This window comes from Anser anser (genome assembly GCF_964211835.1).
Source record: "Anser anser genome assembly, chromosome: W".
Classification (NCBI taxonomy): domain Eukaryota; kingdom Metazoa; phylum Chordata; class Aves; order Anseriformes; family Anatidae; genus Anser; species Anser anser.
Window position 1 is genome coordinate 855,284 of NC_139731.1, and position 22,827 is coordinate 878,110.

The 22,827-nt window shown below is 40.1% G+C and overlaps 2 protein-coding genes across 7 annotated transcripts in view; one reads left to right on the forward strand and one right to left on the reverse strand.

Moving 5' to 3' along the window:
* The window catches only part of LOC310888674 (uncharacterized protein), a 151,106-nt gene extending 131,917 nt beyond the window's left edge, over positions 1 to 19,189 (forward strand). The window contains exons 8-11 of the mRNA XM_083815621.1: positions 16,873 to 17,163; positions 17,487 to 17,735; positions 17,896 to 17,978; positions 19,172 to 19,189. The gene's annotated coding sequence lies outside the window, so the exon portion shown is untranslated. The remainder of the gene's footprint in view (positions 1 to 16,872; positions 17,164 to 17,486; positions 17,736 to 17,895; positions 17,979 to 19,171) is intronic.
* Positions 19,190 to 20,180: 991 nt separating this feature from the next.
* The window catches only part of LOC310888676 (zinc finger CCCH domain-containing protein 11A-like), a 55,808-nt gene continuing 53,161 nt past the window's right edge, over positions 20,181 to 22,827 (reverse strand). For 5 of the 6 annotated variants that reach the window (XR_014576051.1, XR_014576052.1, XM_083815627.1 and 2 more), the window contains 2 exons: positions 20,920 to 21,113; positions 20,181 to 20,711 (listed from right to left, as the gene is read on the reverse strand). Coding sequence is in view for 3 of the 6 variants with exons in the window: in XM_083815627.1 (XP_083671753.1) it covers positions 21,071 to 21,113 (43 nt within the window). In the remaining 3 variants the exon portion in view is untranslated. The remainder of the gene's footprint in view (positions 20,712 to 20,919; positions 21,114 to 22,827) is intronic. The other variant, XR_014576050.1, reaches the window with a different exon arrangement.

Genomic DNA, 22,827 nt, shown 5'->3' on the forward strand with positions numbered 1-22,827 from the left:
GGATGCCGTCCAGTCAAACCTTCAAATGAATGTAACTTACCTAAGGTCTACCATTTGCTATCAAAGCAGGTAGCTTTGTCCTAATATTCTGTACAGTTGACCAATTTTAGCATAGAACTGAAATGCAGTCAGTTTAATGGGAGGGCTTTGGAAGCCACCTTCTCCAGTCAGTTCAGCCCTGTAGTCAGAGAGCAGATCAAGCCGGGTGCAGGGTTGTGACTTCTCTCTTTAGAAAGAAAACCACTGAGCCAGACAGTTCCATGTTGAGTGTCACAACAGGGAATGACATTTCTTCCCTTTGTCTTTCAGATGCAGAGCTTACTGATGGAAGCCTTCAATACTCAGACTAAACCTACCATCAAAACCGACGACCTTTTTACCATCCAAACCAACCATTTTTCCATCAAACCCAACAACTTGGGTTTTGAAATGAAACTGGTAAGCCACAAGCCTTTATTGAATCTATTTTGCAGTGAAAGGGTTTTCTCTGTAACCTGATCATTTAAACTGTTGTGCTTAAAAGAAGGTCACTTGCAAGAGCAGTTATAATCCATGCTATAAAATTGAATCATCCTCTAGAAAGAAAAAAAAAGGAGCAATTATCTTGCATGTACTCTTGATAAAGGAGGAGCTACACAATGGTATATAGTTTCACACTTTATTTTTGAGAATGTCCAGGCTTAAGTAACAGCTCTTGATGACAAATGAAAAGATTAACACGCACTGGATTTACACAGAACATTACATTTGTAACAATGATCGATACAGAGTATTTGTCATGCAAATCACCTGTGTACACCGAGTAATACTTATTTCAATATATATCTGTACAGTATTTACATTTTATATTTAAACTCTAACTCGAAACATTTTCCAAGAAAATACAGAAATGAAACTGGTAAGCCACAAGTCTTAATCTGCAGCATTTGGTCTACAACAGACCTGGCTTTTCCAGCAAGCATATCTACATAGATATGTAACAAATCTTAAAAAATAGGCATTGTTTTTATCTATGAAGCATTATAAATGCTGCTTGGTTTATAAAGCTTCAGTTTTGTTAAGTGATTTAGAGCTTACTTTGTCAGAATATTTTAAAATTTAAGTCAGTCCAGGGGAGTTTAACTGTTATATACAGTTCTCTCCCTAGATTGCACTGGCAACGGGGCAGCAATTTAATGCTAGAAATAATATACTTCCTGCTACAATCTCCTCAGTTACATGTTACCCTGAATAATTATTTCTGCAGGGTATAAGGACTTCAAATACAGCAAACGAACTTTCAAGGCATTTCCTTTGTGCTTACCGGTAGACACCGTCGCCTGGCTAGATAAACAGATTTTCTTGAAGGTATTATTTCAGCATATAAGAATTGATTAAAAAAAAAAAAGTGCTTCATGGTTTTGTAATCTCACAGTTCTCCAGGAATACTTGATTTGCTGCATTTCACCATTACGCTCGTCAGTAGCACTGATTCTGGTTTATCACTATTTGCATTACAAATCTCCTTGTCCAAAGCCTAAACTGATGTATGCACTGCTTGAAAACAAAACGTGAAGTTGCAGAGCAGAAGACTCAAGTCATTAGGTTAGCAGCTGCGTAACCATACTGCTTTCCAAACATAAGATGTAGAGCTTACTGAGTTTCTATGAAGAGTTTAAATGGCTCCCATTAAGCAAAGATGTCCCCACACTGATACTTCCTCTTAAGCAAGGATTCTACCTCCTTTGGCTGAGGCTTGCTCCCTTACTCACATTCAAACATTCATCCAAGTAGCCTGCAATTCCACGTTTGTGGGGGAAAGTCTGTAGAATAGAAAAGGTTCCTCCAGTCTCTTCCTCTCAGCCTTTTTTTGAAGCATGCAATAAAGCAAAACTTTCACAGGCTGACCTTCCATGCAAAACAAGGCAACTTAGTAAGACAGGAACCGCAAAACTGATTGTTCTTTAAAGTTAAAATGAGATTTGAAATAGATCAAGTTAGCAAGTGTTGTTAAGTCCGTAAGTAAGTCTCTTTTTGCCAATGCAGCACAGTTCCCTATCATGTAGCCAGAGCTGCTTCTGTAGCTCCAAGAAGCAAAACTGCTTTGACAAAATACTGTGTCATGAAAGCATTCGTTGGCGCAGGAGGCACAGCTCAGGTTCAACAAGTTTGTGAAAAAATGAGTACTAACAGAAGCAGCAGCGTCCAAAGAAACACTTTATGTCCCCACTGCAAAATGAGGGGCTTTACCTTGAGTGTTATGCACGCTGTCAATAGAAAAGCACTGTAACAGAATCTTTATGCTTTTTAACGTCTTAATACCTAGCCTGTGTACCTGTGCATTTCATGCATGCTAGCTTGCTTTTGCAGACAGTGAATTTATCACTGGCAATCCAAAGGACCTGTGTATCTGTTGCCGTAATAAACTGCACTTAACTGCATTGTTCCTGGCCGTGATAGTTCTTTGCTTGACAACAAACTATGACCATACAGAAGAGTTAAATATTTTCATTGCATTCTTAAAGGCGATTTTTCAGACTTGTGCTTCAGTTGTTGGAGTTGAAGAAATCAGTAGATGCCCTTACTTTTACGTTAAGACCAAAATCTTTATCTAAGATTGTGTTATCTAACACAACTAAACTCCCACCCCCACATGTATTTTTGGAACTTCTGAAAGATCTTTCTGCAGTCCCACTCTGATGGTCTTTCAGTAACATACAAACTGCCGTGGCAGATTCTGTTACAGTGCTTTTCTATTGACAGTGTGCATAACACTCAAGGTAAAGCCCCTCATTTTGCAGTGGGGACATAAAGTGTTTCTTTGGACGCTGCTGCTTCTGTTAGTACTCATTTTTTCACAAACTTGTTGAACCTGAGCTGTGCCTCCTGCGCCAACGAATGCTTTCATGACACAGTATTTTGTCAAAGCAGTTTTGCTTCTTGGAGCTACAGAAGCAGCTCTGGCTACATGATAGGGAACTGTGCTGCATTGGCAAAAAGAGACTTACTTACGGACTTAACAACACTTGCTAACTTGATCTATTTCAAATCTCATTTTAACTTTAAAGAACAATCAGTTTTGCGGTTCCTGTCTTACTAAGTTGCCTTGTTTTGCATGGAAGGTCAGCCTGTGAATGTTTTGCTTTATTGCATGCTTCAAAAAAAGGCTGAGAGGAAGAGACTGGAGGAACCTTTTCTATTCTACAGACTTTCCCCCACGAATGTGGAATTGCAGGCTACTTGGATGAATGTTTGAATGTGAGTAAGGGAGCAAGCCTCAGCCAAAGGAGGTAGAATCCTTGCTTAAGAGGAAGTATCAGTGTGGGGACATCTTTGCTTAATGGGAGCCATTTAAACTCTTCATAGAAACTCAGTAAGCTCTACATCTTATGTTTGGAAAGCAGTATGGTTACGCAGCTGCTAACCTAATGACTTGAGTCTTCTGCTCTGCAACTTCACGTTTTGTTTTCAAGCAGTGCATACATCAGTTTAGGCTTTGGACAAGGAGATTTGTAATGCAAATAGTGATAAACCAGAATCAGTGCTACTGACGAGCGTAATGGTGAAATGCAGCAAATCAAGTATTCCTGGAGAACTGTGAGATTACAAAACCATGAAGCACTTTTTTTTTTTTAATCAATTCTTATATGCTGAAATAATACCTTCAAGAAAATCTGTTTATCTAGCCAGGCGACGGTGTCTACCGGTAAGCACAAAGGAAATGCCTTGAAAGTTCGTTTGCTGTATTTGAAGTCCTTATACCCTGCAGAAATAATTATTCAGGGTAACATGTAACTGAGGAGATTGTAGCAGGAAGTATATTATTTCTAGCATTAAATTGCTGCCCCGTTGCCAGTGCAATCTAGGGAGAGAACTGTATATAACAGTTAAACTCCCCTGGACTGACTTAAATTTTAAAATATTCTGACAAAGTAAGCTCTAAATCACTTAACAAAACTGAAGCTTTATAAACCAAGCAGCATTTATAATGCTTCATAGATAAAAACAATGCCTATTTTTTAAGATTTGTTACATAGCTATGTAGATATGCTTGCTGGAAAAGCCAGGTCTGTTGTAGACCAAATGCTGCAGATTAAGACTTGTGGCTTACCAGTTTCATTTCTGTATTTTCTTGGAAAATGTTTCGAGTTAGAGTTTAAATATAAAATGTAAATACTGTACAGATATATATTGAAATAAGTATTACTCGGTGTACACAGGTGATTTGCATGACAAATACTCTGTATCGATCATTGTTACAAATGTAATGTTCTGTGTAAATCCAGTGCGTGTTAATCTTTTCATTTGTCATCAAGAGCTGTTACTTAAGCCTGGACATTCTCAAAAATAAAGTGTGAAACTATATACCATTGTGTAGCTCCTCCTTTATCAAGAGTACATGCAAGATAATTGCTCCTTTTTTTTTCTTTCTAGAGGATGATTCAATTTTATAGCATGGATTATAACTGCTCTTGCAAGTGACCTTCTTTTAAGCACAACAGTTTAAATGATCAGGTTACAGAGAAAACCCTTTCACTGCAAAATAGATTCAATAAAGGCTTGTGGCTTACCAGTTTCATTTCAAAACCCAAGTTGTTGGGTTTGATGGAAAAATGGTTGGTTTGGATGGTAAAAAGGTCGTCGGTTTTGATGGTAGGTTTAGTCTGAGTATTGAAGGCTTCCATCAGTAAGCTCTGCATCTGAAAGACAAAGGGAAGAAATGTCATTCCCTGTTGTGACACTCAACATGGAACTGTCTGGCTCAGTGGTTTTCTTTCTAAAGAGAGAAGTCACAACCCTGCACCCGGCTTGATCTGCTCTCTGACTACAGGGCTGAACTGACTGGAGAAGGTGGCTTCCAAAGCCCTCCCATTAAACTGACTGCATTTCAGTTCTATGCTAAAATTGGTCAACTGTACAGAATATTAGGACAAAGCTACCTGCTTTGATAGCAAATGGTAGACCTTAGGTAAGTTACATTCATTTGAAGGTTTGACTGGACGGCATCCTTGTTTTACTAGTGATCTTGTGGTCAAGCTGACCAAATCCTAGCCACAGAACAGAAGCGTTCAGAAACTGGCTAGAGAGAGCACTTAGGAATGCAGGAATTTAACTGCTTTAACACTGCTCTTTCTCTCACGTATCTGGAATTTCCTTAAATCACAAATTATCACTAGCTATCCTTGTTAATTTATTCAAAGTAACATGCGTCCAGGTGAAAAGGCACACTCTAACAAGTCCTCAGTTGTTCCTAGTCTGCTCCTAGCTTACTTGAGAGGTTCAAAACAGTTAAAAATAAATAAATAAATAAATAACCTGCTGAAGCGGCCTTTTTTCAGATTAGATTCCACCATTCAGAAAATCCTGCTTAAGAGACGTTTTTTCTTTTCTTTGAAAGACTGACCTTCCCACACAATCTTAGATAAAGATTTTGGTCTTAACGTAAAAGTAAGGGCGTCTTCAACTCCAACAACTGAAGCACAGGTCTGAAAAATCGCCTTTAAGAATGCAATGAAAATATTTAACTCTTCTGTATGGTCATAGTTTGTTGTCAAGCAAAGGAATGAATACTGATGCCTTAACTATCTAGGGCTGTAGCTTACAGAAAGACTACACCTTCCTGTTTTTTTCCCTTTAAAAACGTTAAATGCATGTGAAATTATTTGGGGGTGTTTTCACATGCAAAGCCTACTGCAACGCGTGCAAGCCCTGTCATCTTCTTCCTTTAGTGGTGTCGCATTAAGGGGTGTAGCTGATTGACCGTTACGGGTCCGGTCGGCTTCAGGGTACTGAACTATCACGGCCACGGATTCACCAACAACGCAGCACGCCCTCGCTCTAGTCGCGTTCAAGGAGAACTATCACGGCCAGGAACAATGCAGTTAAGTGCAGTTTATTACGGCAACAGATACACAGGTCCTTTGGATTGCCAGTGATAAATTCACTGTCTGCAAAAGCAAGCTAGCATGCATGAAATGCACAGGTACAAAGCCTAGGTATTAAGACGTTAAAAAGCATAAAGACACCAGAGATTTCTAAGTTTCCGTGGAGACGCCTGGTATAACCAAGCGTTCAGATCTTACCTCACAGCATCCCAATGGGCCATGGGGGGGGTGGGGGGGTGAGAGGCTCAGCCTGTCGACTGATGTCAGAAGGTATCCTTCGTGACAGTATCTTCCCCAACATTCCCTTTCTCTTAAGCCAATTTACATTATTTTCTATCTTTTAGGTGGAGCTTGAGTGACTCCAGTCATGCATATCTTGGTTGTGATTGGTAGAAATTATCTCGCTTGCGTTTAAAGGTACAGGCTCCGAGAAATTCAGAGGATGTGCTCAGTGAGGGGTGGTTGCACCTTGGAGGCGGGTAGCTTTTGGGATGGAGGTGTGCGTATAATGCCTAGTCACTTAAGGCAATTACTCCACAAGGAGTAACCTTACTCCTGTAACTTAACTACTGGAACTACTTTAAGCTTTAACTACAGCATATCTAAAACATAAGAAGGATGTTACTATGTAAAAAGCAGATGAAACCAGTCCTTAAATCTTACTGCTTATTGTGCGTGAGCAGACTGGCATGAGTTTTAGCTATACTGGCAAATATCAAAGCACACCTGTGTAGTCCCAAAGCTGGGAGAAAAACAAGGAAACCTTGAAGAAAATGGGGAGGCCTGTAGCTTGTGTAGTCTTTTAGCTGAGAAAATAAGGAAGGAGAGAGACAGGTAGCCTTGAGCTAGCAGAAGCAAGGAAGAGAAGGGATAAAAGGGAAAAAACAAGAAGGAGAAAACCAGCTCCAGACTGACCTATAGTAACCTTTTGCTCATTAAGGGTCATTAACACATTAGAAATCACACCTGTCAAAATGCTAATCTATGCTAATGTGGGATTCGGTGTGTGTCCCCCTCCTCCTGTACCCCCTCCCCCCCGGTGTTCCTCTGTAATGCGCAAGCTCAGTAGAGATAAGTTAGGTGAGCTGTAATAACCAGTCAAAAGGAGCCAAAGAGAGAGTTTTCACAAGTTTCCTGTGTATGAATGACGGTGATTCGAGTCAGAGGTGTGCTTGCTTTGCGAAAGATAGCCAAGTACCTGACTCTGCAGAGTTCTGTAATTAATTATGTAATTAAAAGACCTTCGTGTGCATTCCGACTCGGGGTGCTTATTGGCGCGGTGCACTGGGCACGAACCCGCGGACAACATCTGTACTCAGTGTGATGCCTACAGACAATCCTTTCCTGTTGGGACCTGCATATTTTTCTGTGCATTCAACACAAACCCTTTGGCACAACTAGTTCCCTACGTAGCTGCCAGTCCACCACTCAGTTGCACTTCTGAAGAGGAAAAGCTATTTCCATCTAACGTAGGAGCACATACTCTAAATGCAAGCTTCGCTCAGCTGGTCATTTACTGCAGGACAAGATTTGAAAATTGTTGTTGAGATTCTGTTGGGTTTTCTGCTTACAGAAAAATCAAGTGCTAGATCGCCCTCTACTCCACTTTGTAGTGCTGCATTTAATGGAGATTCAAATAATTTCATTTGCTCCTCCGTTTATGGACAATGAGCTGAAGGAACAGGTACAGCACATTAGCCTGGAATGCCTTCCCTCCCAACCAAAGTAAACTGGAGCTGTAACTAACACAAGCAGAAGCAAGGCTTCCACGTTTTCAGCTGAATAAAGTTCCAACAAAGTCATCCTCTGGGATTTGAAGCTTACTTCAAATTACATGCCAACAACTCTTTTCCCTGAAAGGTCTTGCCAAGTTCTTACGTCATAGTAAAGTGTATACCTATAAAATTTACAGTTAACGTCTTCACTTAGTTTGTCCAATTTTTGCATTATCGCTCAGCTGTGTGCTCATTTATAAGTCGATGCATGTATACAAGCTGCTGATCAAGTCCTATGTCGTTTGCAATTCTTCGTTTCCTTGTTGCCAGCATATTGTAAAGCGGATCCCTGCTGCTACTTGCTCTAGAAGAAAAGGAATCATCGTTTTGGTTACCAAATACCCGCTTCTGAAAACTAGAAGTGTTTTGTTCTCTCTTCCCTTTGAATGACTCCACACCTCTCATCAGATAATGGATTGCTGACCTAGAATCAGAGAACATCCCAAGGTGGAAAGGACTCACAATAATCCCCGAGTCCAACTCCTGGCTCCACACAGGACCACCCCAAAAGCAGACCCTACGTCTGAGAGCATCGTTCAAACACTTCTTGACCCCCGTCAGGCTCGGTGCCATGACCACTGCCCTGGGCAGCTGTCCCAGTGCCCGAGCGCCCTCTCAGGGCAGCACCTGAGGCGCACGGGGCTCGGCGGGGCGGCCCGGGAGGGGAGGAGGACGGCGGGGCGAAGCGGCGGCTCCCTCAGAGCCGTCTCCCCGCCGCCTCGCCCGCACGTCGGGGCTTTTTCGTGTCGGGGCTTTTTATTGTCGCGCCCTCGGGCTCTTGCCGCGGGCGACGTGCTGCTCCCCAGCGCGGACACCTTGCGCGCGGGGCCTGCCCGCGGCGGCGGCGGGAGGGAAACCCCAACCGCAAAGCCCTCCCGGCAGGGAGAGCTCGGGGTGAGGGCCGATCCGGCACCGACAGTAAAGACACACCGGAGGAAACGCTCTGCTTGTAGCCGTGAGCACCGCGGCCAGGTTAAAAAGGCGTCACGCTGGAGCTCCGAGTTGGGCGGCGTTCCGAGGCCGTCGTGGCAGTTGTGGAGACGGCCTCGGCTGAGGTGGCGGCTGCTGTCGCTGCTGTCCCCTCTGTCCCCGCTGTTGCCGCTGTTCCCGGCGCCTGGAGACCCCCGGCAGCCCCCTGTGACAGGACCTGTGGCCCCAGGGAGCAGGACCTGTGGCCCCCTGTGCCCGCCGCCTCGTCGGCCATCCCGGCAGCAATCCTGCCAGCACAGAATAGCTCACTGGCTTTACGTGCGTTTCAGGGTAAAGTGACGATTAACTTCTATTTCCTGGCTTGGGTGCTGCTTTATTCTTTAACGAAGCTTCAGGTTTAAAGGTTAAACTCAGTTATGTCAAGGTTAAACTCAGTTTCGTGAATGGCATCTTGGACAAAATCTTAAGCTGTGATTGACTCTCTGCTTAACAGAGGCCAAGCGTGTACCTACCGAGCAGCAGGTCATAAGTGATATGCCCTCACAAATTAACTTGCTATCACAAAGTGACGCCCAGAAAAAGTGTATTCAAAAGCTAGGCTCATTATAGAATCACAACAAACCCATCATGACTGGTGCAGTAGACAGTGCGGTAGAGGGCGAGCCCTGGAAAGACAGAAGTAAAGTAGCAGCGAAATGCAGGTACCTTTGTGCACACGAAACAGAAAAGCGCAGGCAGTAAAGTAATAGTGTTCCATTGCTAACGCGAGCAACAATTATATATAAATCACAACCATTATCTATTAGATAATAGGTAATAATTAATAGATAATTGCAAAGCTCCAAAAATGCAATAAATAACTGATTCCCCTCAGAGAATGTCATTTACATTTTTATATTAAAAAGACTCCAGAGTTGTAATGGATTAAAATCCTACGAAAGTGAAAGAAATGGCATCAGCCACTAGTTCTGCAGAAGCTAAAAGTAATACTGATAGAGTTTGGATGGAAATTTTTACTTTGTGTGTTTAGTTTGGGGATTCCTTTTAAATCATTCATACCAGCAATTTAGTTCTTAAAGGCTGTTTCTTTGAGATTAAGTGACAGGACTTCTACTACTCAAGTACTACGCAAGTAAGCGTGCGCTTTATCCTGCCTCCGTTTTCTTCAAAACAAAAGTAGAAAATGCAGTTCTTACTTGTTGCACTGATAGAGAACAGGACTACTGTGAATAAAGACTTCCAAAGCGATTCCCCTAAGGCAACTGAAGTGACTGACGTTACAGAAATTAATTTTGATATATTTACAGTCGACAGAGAAATATGGGGAGCATTTTGTAATGCACAGATTCATCCGTGTCTTTTCTGTTTTGCAAAGAAAAGTGTTTGATTGTTGCTATTCACAGCTTCCATTATTCACAGGTTTTTGAATGCTAACATTGCTCAGGAAAAGATCTGATATTTGTAGGGGTACCGTCATTCCTAGTTATTTGTTTTTACATTGTCCTTGCATTTATTACCATATAATTTCAAGTCTAAGTTTGTGGTTTAAGTTATAATAAGGAAAAAAGCAGTAGTTGAGGTAATCAGGTTAAAGATTATAGATGGAGAGGAACTTGGCGTTAGATACTAAAAACAGGATGGCAGTTAGCCTTGCCTTAGAAAAATTAAAATGGTTGACTAAACTTTTTTTTCCCAAAACGTTGTGTTGACCAGCCAATTTGAATTTGGCGGTATTAAAGCTGTCTGCAATAAGTTTTTCTGTTTTGGATTGTAGCTAGTTCCTCTAGGTGCTCCCGCAGAATAGTATTTTTACTATACCTATATATACTTTACATATTTACTATACCTATATAAACCTAATGCCTTTCTTAGAAACAAACAAACAAAATCTCTTTTTAAATATAACTTTCTTGCAGTTGTTAATGATGGAATTGCTCCGCCACAAAGGATTCCTTTTCCACCTGAGAAGATACGTATGGATTGGCAAGAAACACAAAGTGTTGGAGTTGGCCTGTACAATCTTGGCAACACACGTTTTCTTAATGCTACTCTACAGTTTTTGACCTACAAAAAAAAAATCCAGCTTTTTTTTTTACTTTTTGTTTTTTTTTTTTTGTCTTTTTCTTTTCTTCCCTGCTATTATATGTTTAAGAATATAGAGGAATGCGCTGATGGAAGCCATGTAAAGAGTCTCCAAATTTGCATTGGGTTTAAGCTGAAAGAATTTTATGTCTGTTTTGATGTTTCTACGTATGTGAGAAACAATTGAACACTTGTATAAGATGGTTTGGCAAAACAAGTTGTTAGTCAAACATCCCCTCAGAAAAGCACAGAGTGCCCGGCTCAGTTCTGTAGGATTCATGCCTGACCCCTCTAAATGAAAAATGCAGTATCCACTTCTTGTTGTTGGAAACTAAGGAAATTAGGGTGTTGAATCCAGAGCGTCCAGTAGGTTATTAAAGCAATTTAATCCCAGGTTTGTCTTAGCCTGCGGATCCTAGAAAGCAACATGCAGTGTATTCAGGATTCTCATAACTGATGTCTGAGGAAGAGAAAGAACTGTAATAGCACCTCACATCTGAATTGCATGGTCCTTCCTTAATGTGCTCTTTGAGGTGCGATCGGTTCAGTCACACATAAAGCCAGAATTTTCCGTCTTTTTGTGAGTTTAAAAGGAAAGGCCTTGCACATGTACAGTACTTTTTCCATTGCTGATAACTGTTATTAGTCTTACATATAACTCACTTTTAATATATTTTTTTATATTTTATAACTCCCTGGTAATACGCTTTCGTGAGAGATTCCTGTTCCCGCTGTGCTCTGAGTTGTTGGGAAAACTTACCTTCTTCTCTGTATTAACAAACGTGACATGCAGTGCATGGGTTTATGAAAAGAAAAAAACAAACATATTAGGCAAGTAAATATTATTCAAATAGCATAAGCATGCGTGAGACATTGAAACGAGTTTGTTTTGGGGGCGAAAAAGAAGATGCTTTCAAACACTTGCCTCTGCTTGTTTTTAAGGTGTAAAAAGATGGTTCCTGCATCCAAGAGATTTACCATACACCGTTCTTCCAACGTTCTCACAATATTACTGAAAAGATTTGCAGATTTCACAGGTGGAAAGATCAACAAGGTATATTTACCGCTGTAACGCAACTTTGTCATCATGTAATGGGACATCCCCCAAAGCTGAAAGTTGTTAATATTTTCAGACAATAATTGTAGACTAACGACTGTGGCTTATTCTTTCTCTTAATATCAGTAAAGTTCCTGCTTGACAAGAAGCATATACTTTCCTCTGAGAAGGCTAATTCGTCAGAAAACAGTTCTCTGCAACTTCTAGTATTAAACGTTGCTTATGGGAAGACTTATTTTTAGTGAATCAAGAGATATATTCATATAATTCCAGTCTCTGTTTTTTGGAAGTGTTTTTCTCTGCCTAGTCCACGAAGTACTCTGATATAATTTTTCTATCTTCTTGGTCTCTCTTTAGGAGGTAAAATATCCTGAGTATTTGGACCTCCGAGCCTACATGTCTCAATCAAGTGGAGAACCACTCCTCTACACCTTATAAGCGGTGCTGGTGCATCATGGTATCAACTGTCGCTCAGGACACTATGTATGATACATGAAGGTAGAAGTCAACATCATTTCTAACAGGGTAAAAGTTGTGCTGGCAAACCAGTTAAAGTGTTACTAGTAGTACTGTTTCTAGGGAAAAAGATTTCATTATATGTTTATTTGACATGTGTGTATTTTATTCCTATCTGTGATTTCATTTGGAAAACATGCAATTCATCTAAAGATATCGTTGTCTTTATTTGCAGGCTGGTAATGGACTTTGGTATCAGATGAATGATGCAAAAGTAGTCCGTACTGACATTAAAAGAGTTCTTGGTCAGCAAGCTTACTTACTTTTTTATATCAGGTAATAACAAATATTAAAATGTGTTCAGAAGAGATTTACTCTCCTGTTATTGATACTTTTCTTTTTGCAAGTGTTTTTCTTTCTCTCCCAGGAAAAGATTATTGTTTATCTAATTCAGTTCTGTCTAACCTGAAATTCTCTGTCATTTATTATCTTTTGTTGCTTGGCCTTAAACTGCAGCACTTGTGTAAATTGCTGTATATGTGTTATCTGTAGCTGGCTAATTTAGAGAAGGAGAGAAATGAAGGTCATCTGTGGTGTAAGAATGAATTATCGCTCTGAAAGTGATAGTCATAGTAGGAAGACTGTTACCTACTTTTCAGTTTGTAGTCTTGGCTAAGTCTTCTGTAGAGAAGGCTTCCATATCGTATGAACTGCTCCTATAAAATTATAGGATGGGATTTAATCCAAGAGTAGGCTGAAAGAAAAACTAAACTGAGATCACTGCTCTTTTCTGAAGGCGCTATGATTTGACGCTCGGAGAACGTGCTTTTTACTTAGCAGCACCATCTTATCCCTGTTCGTTCCCCCCTGGTCAGCGGGGGGCTAACAGTAAGCAGGCTGGATTTCTGGGACCACGACTTCCTCCTCATATGATTAAGGCAATTTAGGGAAGCGGGAGGGCAGATAATGGCACCAAACAGATAGTGGGTTTGGGATTTGGTGTGGGGTTTTTTGTTTGGTTTTTGGCATCTTCGTTTTGTTTTCCTTCCCACGCTGCAGCTTCCTTCACAGCCCTCATGCTACGGCCAGAGTCATTCAAACAGTGGTTACTGCTAAATTGCGCAGCCATGCGACTCCATTATTTATACCTCCTAGACAGCTTTGTAAAGCACAGAGAGCTACACTCTTTGACAATTTAAGTAGAGTGTAGTAATCCTCGAATCATTTAAAAGAGGACTTGTTTTTCCTATCGACATCATTTTAGCTAAGACAGGGAAACCAAATTGTCTTATTCCTGAGCACCAGAACAATTATTCCAGGCTTTTTGGGGTATGTTTAAAGGGGAAAATCAATATATTTGGGAATAGCTTTAGGTAATGTTAAGTTGTTTGGATGGTTTTCAAAAATGATGTTAATTTGATATCAATATGCAGTAAACCAAAAGCAGGAATTAAATGCACTTATGGGACTTGCATTTATCTTTAAAGGGCAGTGTTTTTTGCTTTTTAGGTGTTAAGACCATTTGTAGAAATACTTAGTAGGAGAATGACATGTTTAAAAATGTTAAATGCAGTGTTTGCATTAATCCATCTTGCAATTTCTTCTTTTTAAATACAGAATTCAAGTCGTTTAAATGGAAATGGATCCATAAAAGAGGATGCAAATACCACTGGTGTCACCCTAAAAAGGCCATCTTCAGCACCACCAATGGCCTGTGTTCAAAAACAGGCGATTACCAGGCCTTCAATTACTGATACGTCAAAAAACCAGAAGAAAACCATCAGTATTCACAATGAATTGCCTGCTCGTCAGACTGTGTCACAGCCTGACTGTCTTAGCAGTGCTGTGGAGGATGAAGATCTCTACAAGGCTGTTCCTTCATCCACAATCACAAAGTCGGTAAAGCAAATGAAGCAAATACAAAAAAAAAAAAAAAAAGAGTTTCTGCTGAAATTTTTGTGGAGCCAACAGTGAATGGAAATCCTAAACTCAGCTCTGATAACACAGTCCCTTACGGTGCAGAATCTTCAGGAAAATCTGAGGAGGAGTCAAAGGGCTTATTTAAAAGGAATTGCAATGCAATGTGGAATTTTGGTTGGAAAGGTAGTCCGTACATTGCAGAATTCCCATTCTTCCTGTCAGAATGCTGATGAAGGAAGATCCCAGCATGAGCTGCCAAAAACTGTTCCACTGAACGGTGCTATTAGTTTAGTTAATGAATCTGAAGAAAACGGACTGAAACTTGATGATTCCACTTGCCAAGTTGAACCTGTTAAAGCTTCTGAGATGTTCTTTTCTAAAACAAATGGATTGCTTGAAACATAGTAGTTTGCTCCATCGAGAATTTCTCACCTATGATGTATTCGGGAGTGTTTATCATGTTCCTAATTCAGGTGAAATGCTGAGAAAACACAGCACAAATTTGATTGTAACACTTTGTGATATTATCCCATTAGAATTTGCAGAGCTGAGCTGACATTAGAACTTGTCAGCTTAAGCTGAGCTGAGATCAAAATTCTTAAGTTTCATAAAGTAGATTTTGGGAGGTGAGTTGGGGTTATCTTTGAAGTGTAGATAATGCATACAACCCAAAGCGGTCTTGCTTAGCATTTAATGTAGAAATTCTGACAAGACTAGTCCTCGGTATAAACAGTATTTTTTCTGTCTGCTGACTTGTGCGTTTTAATTGCAGATGCCTGGAGCTGTGCCTCCAGTCCCTCGAGAAGTCATCATGGAATCCCTCACAGCCAGTAAGTTGAACAGCTTGTCAGAGGAAATAAGGTAAAATGAGCACAGTCTGATTAAGACAAGATTTTATGGAAGTTCATTGCGGTTTTATCTGTCTACTAATACTATTTAATGGAAGGATTTAAATCAGTAGAATTCCGTACTGTATGGCCAGTGTTACGAACAGAACTAATGATCAGCACTGTGCATATCACTCTGATGCAGGTTGGTGCCTCACGGAGAAGTTGTGTTTCTTCATAGAATGTTTTTCCATTTTTCTCCATTATCTGGAGAAACATTGGCTGTTCCCCCGTCGCCCCCACCCCTCTTTTCTCAGAGCAGCAGGTGGAGGGAGACGGAAACGTGTTATTTTGTGCAGTGTCCCAGGACCTCCGAAATCTACTGAGAATGATGAATACCTTGAACAGTACCAATGTGATGACCGTGGAGACAAGGAGAAACCAAGAAGATCAGAAGAACATGAACTGATTTCAAAAGAAAACGTTTTCTACATCAAAGAGTCTTCTGAGACTGGTGAGAAATTGCGGCAAACTTCCTCTCTAAAGTCTGACACTGAATGTAGTTCTAAAAACCTTTCCTCCTTAGCTATTACAGGTAGATGCCAAGATACAAAGGACGAGACTAAAAAAACTGACAAAGAGCATTACCCGAGAAAGAGGGAACATTCTCCTACTGAAGAGAAGGAGAGTCAAAAAGATGGTCATTCCAGCAAGAGAAGGTGCTCTCGGAGTGTGGAAGTTGTTAAGCAAAAGCGTCACAAGCAGGAGTATTGGGAGGGAAGCAGGTACAGATCTTTCCATAGTGAAAGGAACAGCCCTGATAATGGCAGAAGACCAGTAAAATATTCAAAGTACAGATCTCGAAGCAGAGGAAGATCAGCACATGATAGCACTAGATATTACCATTCCAAAGGGGAAAGAAGTTGGAGCAGAGAAAGATACTATCAAGATGAACCACGGAAATGGGAAAAATGTAGATATTACAAGGATTGCTATTCACCTCATGCAGCAGGAGACAGTAGAGAGAGAAAGTTCTCTCACGGTGATAAAGACTTTGACAAATTGACTCAGACTTACTCCAGCAGGTCACATAAGCATTATCATTACAAAAGCAGATGGCCTCACGGTTCCCTCTTGAGAGAGGAAGATGTACATCACTTTAGCACACCCAGAGCAGACTCACATCGTTGCTCAGTAGCTCAGCAACATTCTGGAAAGCATTCGCGTGAGAGACATGCACTTCCACCTGTGTCAGCTCATTTGGAGAACTGTCGCCAGAAAAAGGCAAAAGAAGGAAACAGAAAAAGACAATATGCTCATGCAGAAGGTAGTGAAAGTGAAATAGAAAGGAAACGCAGAAAGGCAGAAAAGGAGCTTTTAGGTGGTGAAAACATGAAAAAATATAAGAAGTTCTAGAAGAAAAAGAAGTCTGAAGATAAACAGGGAGAGAAGGAATCCAAGTAAGCAGGGATTCCAGCATACTCAGCATTTTTTTTCCTAATTCTTTTCTGGGTGCTTCTCATGTTTCGTTTTGGTTTTTTTTCATAGTTTCTAAGTTATTTAGATAGCATAATCTGGCTGGGGATCATGACTGGGGATCATTAGGTTGATCAGTGAAGACAGGAAAGATATTGCTGAATTGTGTCAGAGCACTAGCTTTGGACCACGTAGTTCGAATCACATCTGCACACCATTCTGGAATAGGTTAAAACATTTTTTTTTTTTACTTGCACATATTCCAGAGCTAACCATCGTTAATGATCTGTGTACCAACCAGGACCTATGGTCCTTCAATCTGAGGGCTTAAGTTTGCTGCATCTAAAGGAAGTTACATGTGCACAAAGTACCACAAAATCGCTGACATGCGGCAAATCATCCCCTGTGGTAAAATAAATAAAGTTTCCTATATGCAACAAGTGCCACATCTTTTTTTCTCTTTTTAACTTGCATGTTTCTTTCAGACTTGATGATTTGTATTTCTCTGCGCTCCACTTTGACAATGCCAGTCGCAAGCGTAACAAAAAGAGGAAAAAGGAGAAACATCAGGAAAGTGAAAGGCTTCTTGGAATACTTAGATCCTCGTTTCCAGAAGAAAACCCGGGAGAAGAAGGAAGAATCCCATCCTCCAGATGGCTCTTTATGAGAGCAATGCAGAAGTGAGGGCAGTAAACAACCTCACAAGGAAGGGAAGCCTTCCAGTGCAGGTGAAAGCAAGAAATACAGCTCCATCGCATCCAGCGAGTATATTAAAGGTAAGCGGCTGCAGCATGTTTATGGGATTCCTTTTAGATTAATCTAGAGATTATTGAAAACAGTCTTTAAATGCTTGATGACTGAACAGTCTGCTGGATATTAAAATATGTTTTGAAAAATATGTTTCAAGTGTTGTTTTTTCAGCTATGTGGGGAGAACAAATACAGTGGCTATGAATATTTTGGCTATTATTCAGAACAGCATGCAGAGGGATATGTAAAATATGTAATATGTAAAAATATGTAATATGTAAAAATCCAGCTTTTTTTCTACTTTTTGGTGGTTTTTTTTTGTCTTTTTCTTTTTTTCCCTGCTATTATAGGTTTAAGAATATAGAGGAATGCGCTGATGGAAGCCATGTAAAGAGTCTCCAAATTTGCATTGGGTTTAAGCTGAAAGAATTTTATGTCTGCACAAATTATGATACTGTCATACTTCTTTGTTGTTCTACCTCAATATACATCTAATTGTTAGACTGCTGGATTTGTTCCCAGTATTGATGACAAAGCACACTATAGATGCTGTCTGCGTTACTGGAAAATGATTTGTTTCAAAGTAAAATGACTTCCAGGTGAGGTAAATGCTGAGCATGCTCTTCCTGCCTCCTTCTTCACAGTGCTCATAGTAGATCGCTTACGTATGTATTAGTCAGATTCTCTTATAAACTCCTAGTGCGTCTCTGGAATTTTGAATTTACAGTGACTTTACGCTCTTCTCTCTCGCTCCTCTAGGCGGTTTCATCTGTTACCAGAGCTCTAGAACTATTTGTGAAACCTGAAGAGCCGGATGGAGAGAATTGCTACAAATGTAGCGAGTAAGATTATTACTAATTATGTCTTAATACTAGATATTAGTTTTATGTATTGCGTGACTTAGAGCATAAGTTATCTTTTAACTTCATTTAGAAATAAGGAGACGCAGCTTTGTTGTTGTTGTTGTTGTTGCTTCATTTTGTAGTAGTGGTGAGCTGAAGCAAGGAGCTATGGAGAATGATTTGGAGTGGAAGGCAGCAGCAGGTTCCTGTGAGTTGAGAATGTGAGCTGGCTCTGTGGTAATTAATGTTAGCAGCCTGTGCTGGCTCACTAAGCAGCGTCTTGCACAGCTCTTGAGCTGTGAAACCTGTCAATGTGGACTAATGTCTGAAATGAGCTCCCTTAAGCCTAACCCGTGCACAGGGAAAGCCTGTTGAGTTCAGGCGATCTCTATGCTGATCAATATGTAAGATGTTTCTACGTATGTGAGAAACAATTGAACATTTGTCTAAGATGGTTTGGCAAAACAAGTTGTTAGTCAAACATCCCCTCAGGAAAGCACAGAGTGCCTGGCTCAGTTCTGTAGGATTCATGCCTGACCCCTCTAAATGAAAAATGCAGTATCCACTTCTTGTTTTTGGAAACTAAGGAAATTAGGGTGTTGAATCAAGAGCGTCCAATAGGTTATTAAAGCAATTTAATCCCAGGTTCGTCTTAGCCTGCGGATCCTAGAAAGCAACATGCAGTGTATTCAGGATTCTCATAACTGATGTCTGAGGAAGAGAAAGAACTGTAATAGCACCTCACATCTGAATTGCATGGTCCTTCCTTAATGTGCTCTTTGAGGTGCGATCGGTTCAGTCACACATAAAGCCAGAATTTTCTGCCTTTTTGTGAGTTTAAAAGGAAAGGCCTTGCACATGTACAGTACTTTTTCCATTGCTGATAACTGTTATTAGTCTTACATATAACTCACTTTTAATATATTTTTTTATATTTTATAACTCCCTGGTAATACGCTTTCGTGAGAGATTCCTGTTCCCGCTGTGCTCTGAGTTGTTGGGAAAACTTACCTTCTTCTCTGTATTAACAAACGTGACATGCAGTGCATGGGTTTATGAAAAGAAAAAAACAAACATATTATGCAAGTAAATATTATTCAAATAGCATAAGCATGCGTGAGACATTAAAACGAGTTTGTTTTGGGGGCGAAAATGAAGATGCTTTCAAACACTTTTCTCTGCTTGTTTTTAAGGTGTAAAAAGATGGTTCCTGCATCCAAGAGATTTACCATACACCGTTCTTCCAACGTTCTCACAATATCACTGAAAAGATTTGCAGATTTCACAGGTGGAAAGATCAACAAGGTATATTTACCGCTGTAACGCAACTTTGTCATCATGTAATGGGACATCCCCCAAAGCTGAAAGTTGTTAATATTTTCAGACAATAATTGTAGACCAACGACTGTGGCTTATTCTTTCTCTTAATATCAGTAAAGTTCCTGCTTGACAAGAAGCATATACTTTCCTCTGAGAAGGCTAATTCGTCAGAAAACAGTTCTCTGCAACTTCTAGTATTAAACGTTGCTTATGGGAAGACTTATTTTTAGTGAATCAAGAGATATATTCATATAATTCCAGTCTCTGTTTTTTGGAAGTGTTTTTCTCTGCCTAGTCCACGAAGTACTCTGATATAATTTTTCTATCTTCTTGGTCTCTCTTTAGGAGGTAAAATATCCTGAGTATTTGGACCTCCGAGACTACATGTCTCAATCAAGTGGAGAACCACTCCTCTACGCCTTATATGCGGTGCTGGTGCATCATGGTATCAACTGTCACTCAGGACACTATGTATGCCACATGAAGGTAGAAGTCAACATCATTTCTAACAGGGTAAAGCTTGTGCTGGCAAACCAATTAAAGTGTTACGAGTAGTACTGTTTCTAGGAAAAAAGATTTTCTGAAATAATCCCAAACTTGAAAATGGGATCTTGTATAAAATCTTAAGCTGTGATTGACTCTCTGCTTAAGAGAGGCCACACGTGTACCTACTGAGAAGCTAGGTGATAAGTGTTTTTGTACACTTATAAGTGGTCATTTTGTAAAGAGACTGCTGAAAAATCTGAACAGTGCTGCTGCAGAACTCTGAATGGGGGGATAGCAACTGTCTTAACTGATCTGGAATCTTGAGTTTACTTTTCAGTGGACAGGAGGAGAGTCTCTCAAGGCAAACAGAGAGAGAAATAACACTCGATACTCATGTCAACATAAATTTAATTTAATAATTAATAAATTAACAAACTAATAAATTAACAAACTAATAAATTAACAAATTAATAAATTAACAAATTAATAAATTAATAAATTTAATTTAGGCTAGTACAGCCTGTTCATTAACCCCTTGCTCCAGCAGGTTTTAGCAGTCTATTTAGCGGTTATTCTGCATCTGTTGAGAAAATATTGTCGGCATCTAATAAAAGAAAATCTTGCTAAGACATACCTAAGGCATTGATTTTATTTCCCTCTCCTTCCTCCCACCCCCTCTCCTCGTAACAGAAACCAGTGTAATTTCAAAGCAAATGAATCTATCCTGCAAAAGCACAATCAGCACACCTACAGCACTGCAAAATGCTTTTGTTGATTTATTTTGAGAACACATCTTTAGGCACTCACATCAATTTCCATGTGTCTGAATCGGCAGACATTCCTGAAACAACGACCCTCCTGCCACAGCGTGCAGACTGTCTCGTTCCCCAGAGCAGCTTCGCAGTGGCGGAAGGAACAGTTGTCTCCCTGTAACCAAAAGGAAACCAACAAGGAAAATATAGTACAGCCTCAAAAACGTCCATGCTACTGCCTCAGGTTGCTACAATTGAATTCAGAATCTATCTGGTTATCAAGTTAACCAAAGACCAGTGTGCCTCCTCCTCCTACTCTACCCCTTCCTGAAAAAAATGGAAAAAAAAAAAAGAAAAGCAAAGCAAAAGAAACCCAGCCATACCTTGGTACAGGTAGAATAGAAATAGAAGTAGCAATCGTCTCCTTGTTTAGACATGCCGACAAGCTCTGATAACAAGCTCGGGTTCTCTCCACAGGGACTTCCTCTGCTCTTGGAGAGAGCTGTCTTCACCCTTGCTTGGGCTGAAAGTCTTCTACTGGCTTGTGATCAGTGAAATCTTCTTTTTAAAAGTAACCCTAAAGAAAGTACCAACAAGTGAAAAATAATGAGTAACAAGCATTTTTCCAGCTTTCTTCTGTTCATCAAATTAGTCTCTTGAGGAGAGCAATGCCTTGAAATCAGCTGTTACGTGAACTAACACAATATTAAATTAAAGTTCTGTAAAGCTGCCAGGAGCTTTGTCAGCAAGTGTTCTCTTCCACGTCCTCAATAATATGACTTGGAGCACATCTGGAAGCCTGAAAATGGAGTCACTTCTTAAAAAACCACCTGATCATACATGCAAGGCAATGATCAACTATGGCTATGAGTAACTTCTACAGAACGCAGTATGACGCATTAAATAGCATGTTCCAGTCACTGTGGGTCTTCGAGTTCACCTACCTGGACAACCTCAGCAAAGTTATCGATCTTCAAAGACTTCCAGTTAACTTCTCCTGTAGGCCGAACCAACACTGAATCCTTGAATTAATAATAAAGGGGTAGGAAGAATTTGCCTCCTCACTTTGCCAAGGGAACCTCTCATCCACAATTCAAACACAGGATGTGCTTTTAAACAGCTTATAACTAATGGAGGAAGCAAGTCCATTTGAATACTCTCTCAGACTGGAGACAGCCAGGGTTAGTTAGCTCTTCAAAAAATAAAAACAAAACAAAAAATCCACAAAACAAAACAAAAACAAAAAAAATCCAGTGCGTTTAGAGATGAACTCGTGATTCAAAGTGGCTGCAAAAATGAGGATCCATCTTCCACAGCCAGACAATTTAACTTTTTTTTTTTTTTAATTCAAAATTCAGTATGTTCCAATCTCTGGTCTTCACGATTTCTTCACCTATTAAGAAAACACAAAAACCTTTCCCCGTCTTTATTACCTGTACAGCAAAAAACACACCAGTGCATAGAAATACACAAATGTGCATACGCATACACACATATGTGTTTAGACACACACGAGGAGCGAGTGATAGAAAGTTAGCGAGAGCGACAGTGGAAATCAGAATTTTTGCCTTTTTGACGCAGAGAGCGCGTAAAAACTCTCTCATTTTGAGGGAATTAGAAAAAAATGGAGGATCTACAAAATATTTTGATGAGTATGCCTTCGAGGCTAATGCTTTATAACATGAGTGATCTGGGGGCCAGCACACAAATATGCACAGTATATGTTGTATGATATCCATATCGAGAACAACTCGTAGCCCTGATCAGACACGTAGAGTTGCAATCAATTAACAGCAGGAAGACAGCAGATCAAGGATACAGCAAGCTTTGAGAGGCAGGGGAATGCTCACTTTGCCAGTGGCATGGCTGCATGGTACCAAGAATTTTGAATTAGTTTGATTTTTTGGAAGCAATTTGTTTTCTTTCTGCGCTGTAGCAAATACCACAGGTTTGCCATCACGTGCTGTTCCCTAATCCATATATCCATCATCATCCATTGCTGCAAGATCATGAAAGGTTAGAAAAGATGACTTAGGTCCAATTTAACAGCCAATGATTTTTCAATGACCAGAGCTGCAACAGATTTTATTTAGCCACAAGCAGGTTTTTTTTCTGATGTGAAGTCAGATATTTTGATTTTTTTTTAAGACACTAGATGTCATAAAACCTGCAACCAGACCAGATAAAGTTCAAATTAGAGTGATTCTGAATCCTTTCATTAAAATGCTGCACATTTCTGTGCAAATTATTTCTGACTCTTCTGGACAAAAGCGGATGAAATAGTTCTTACA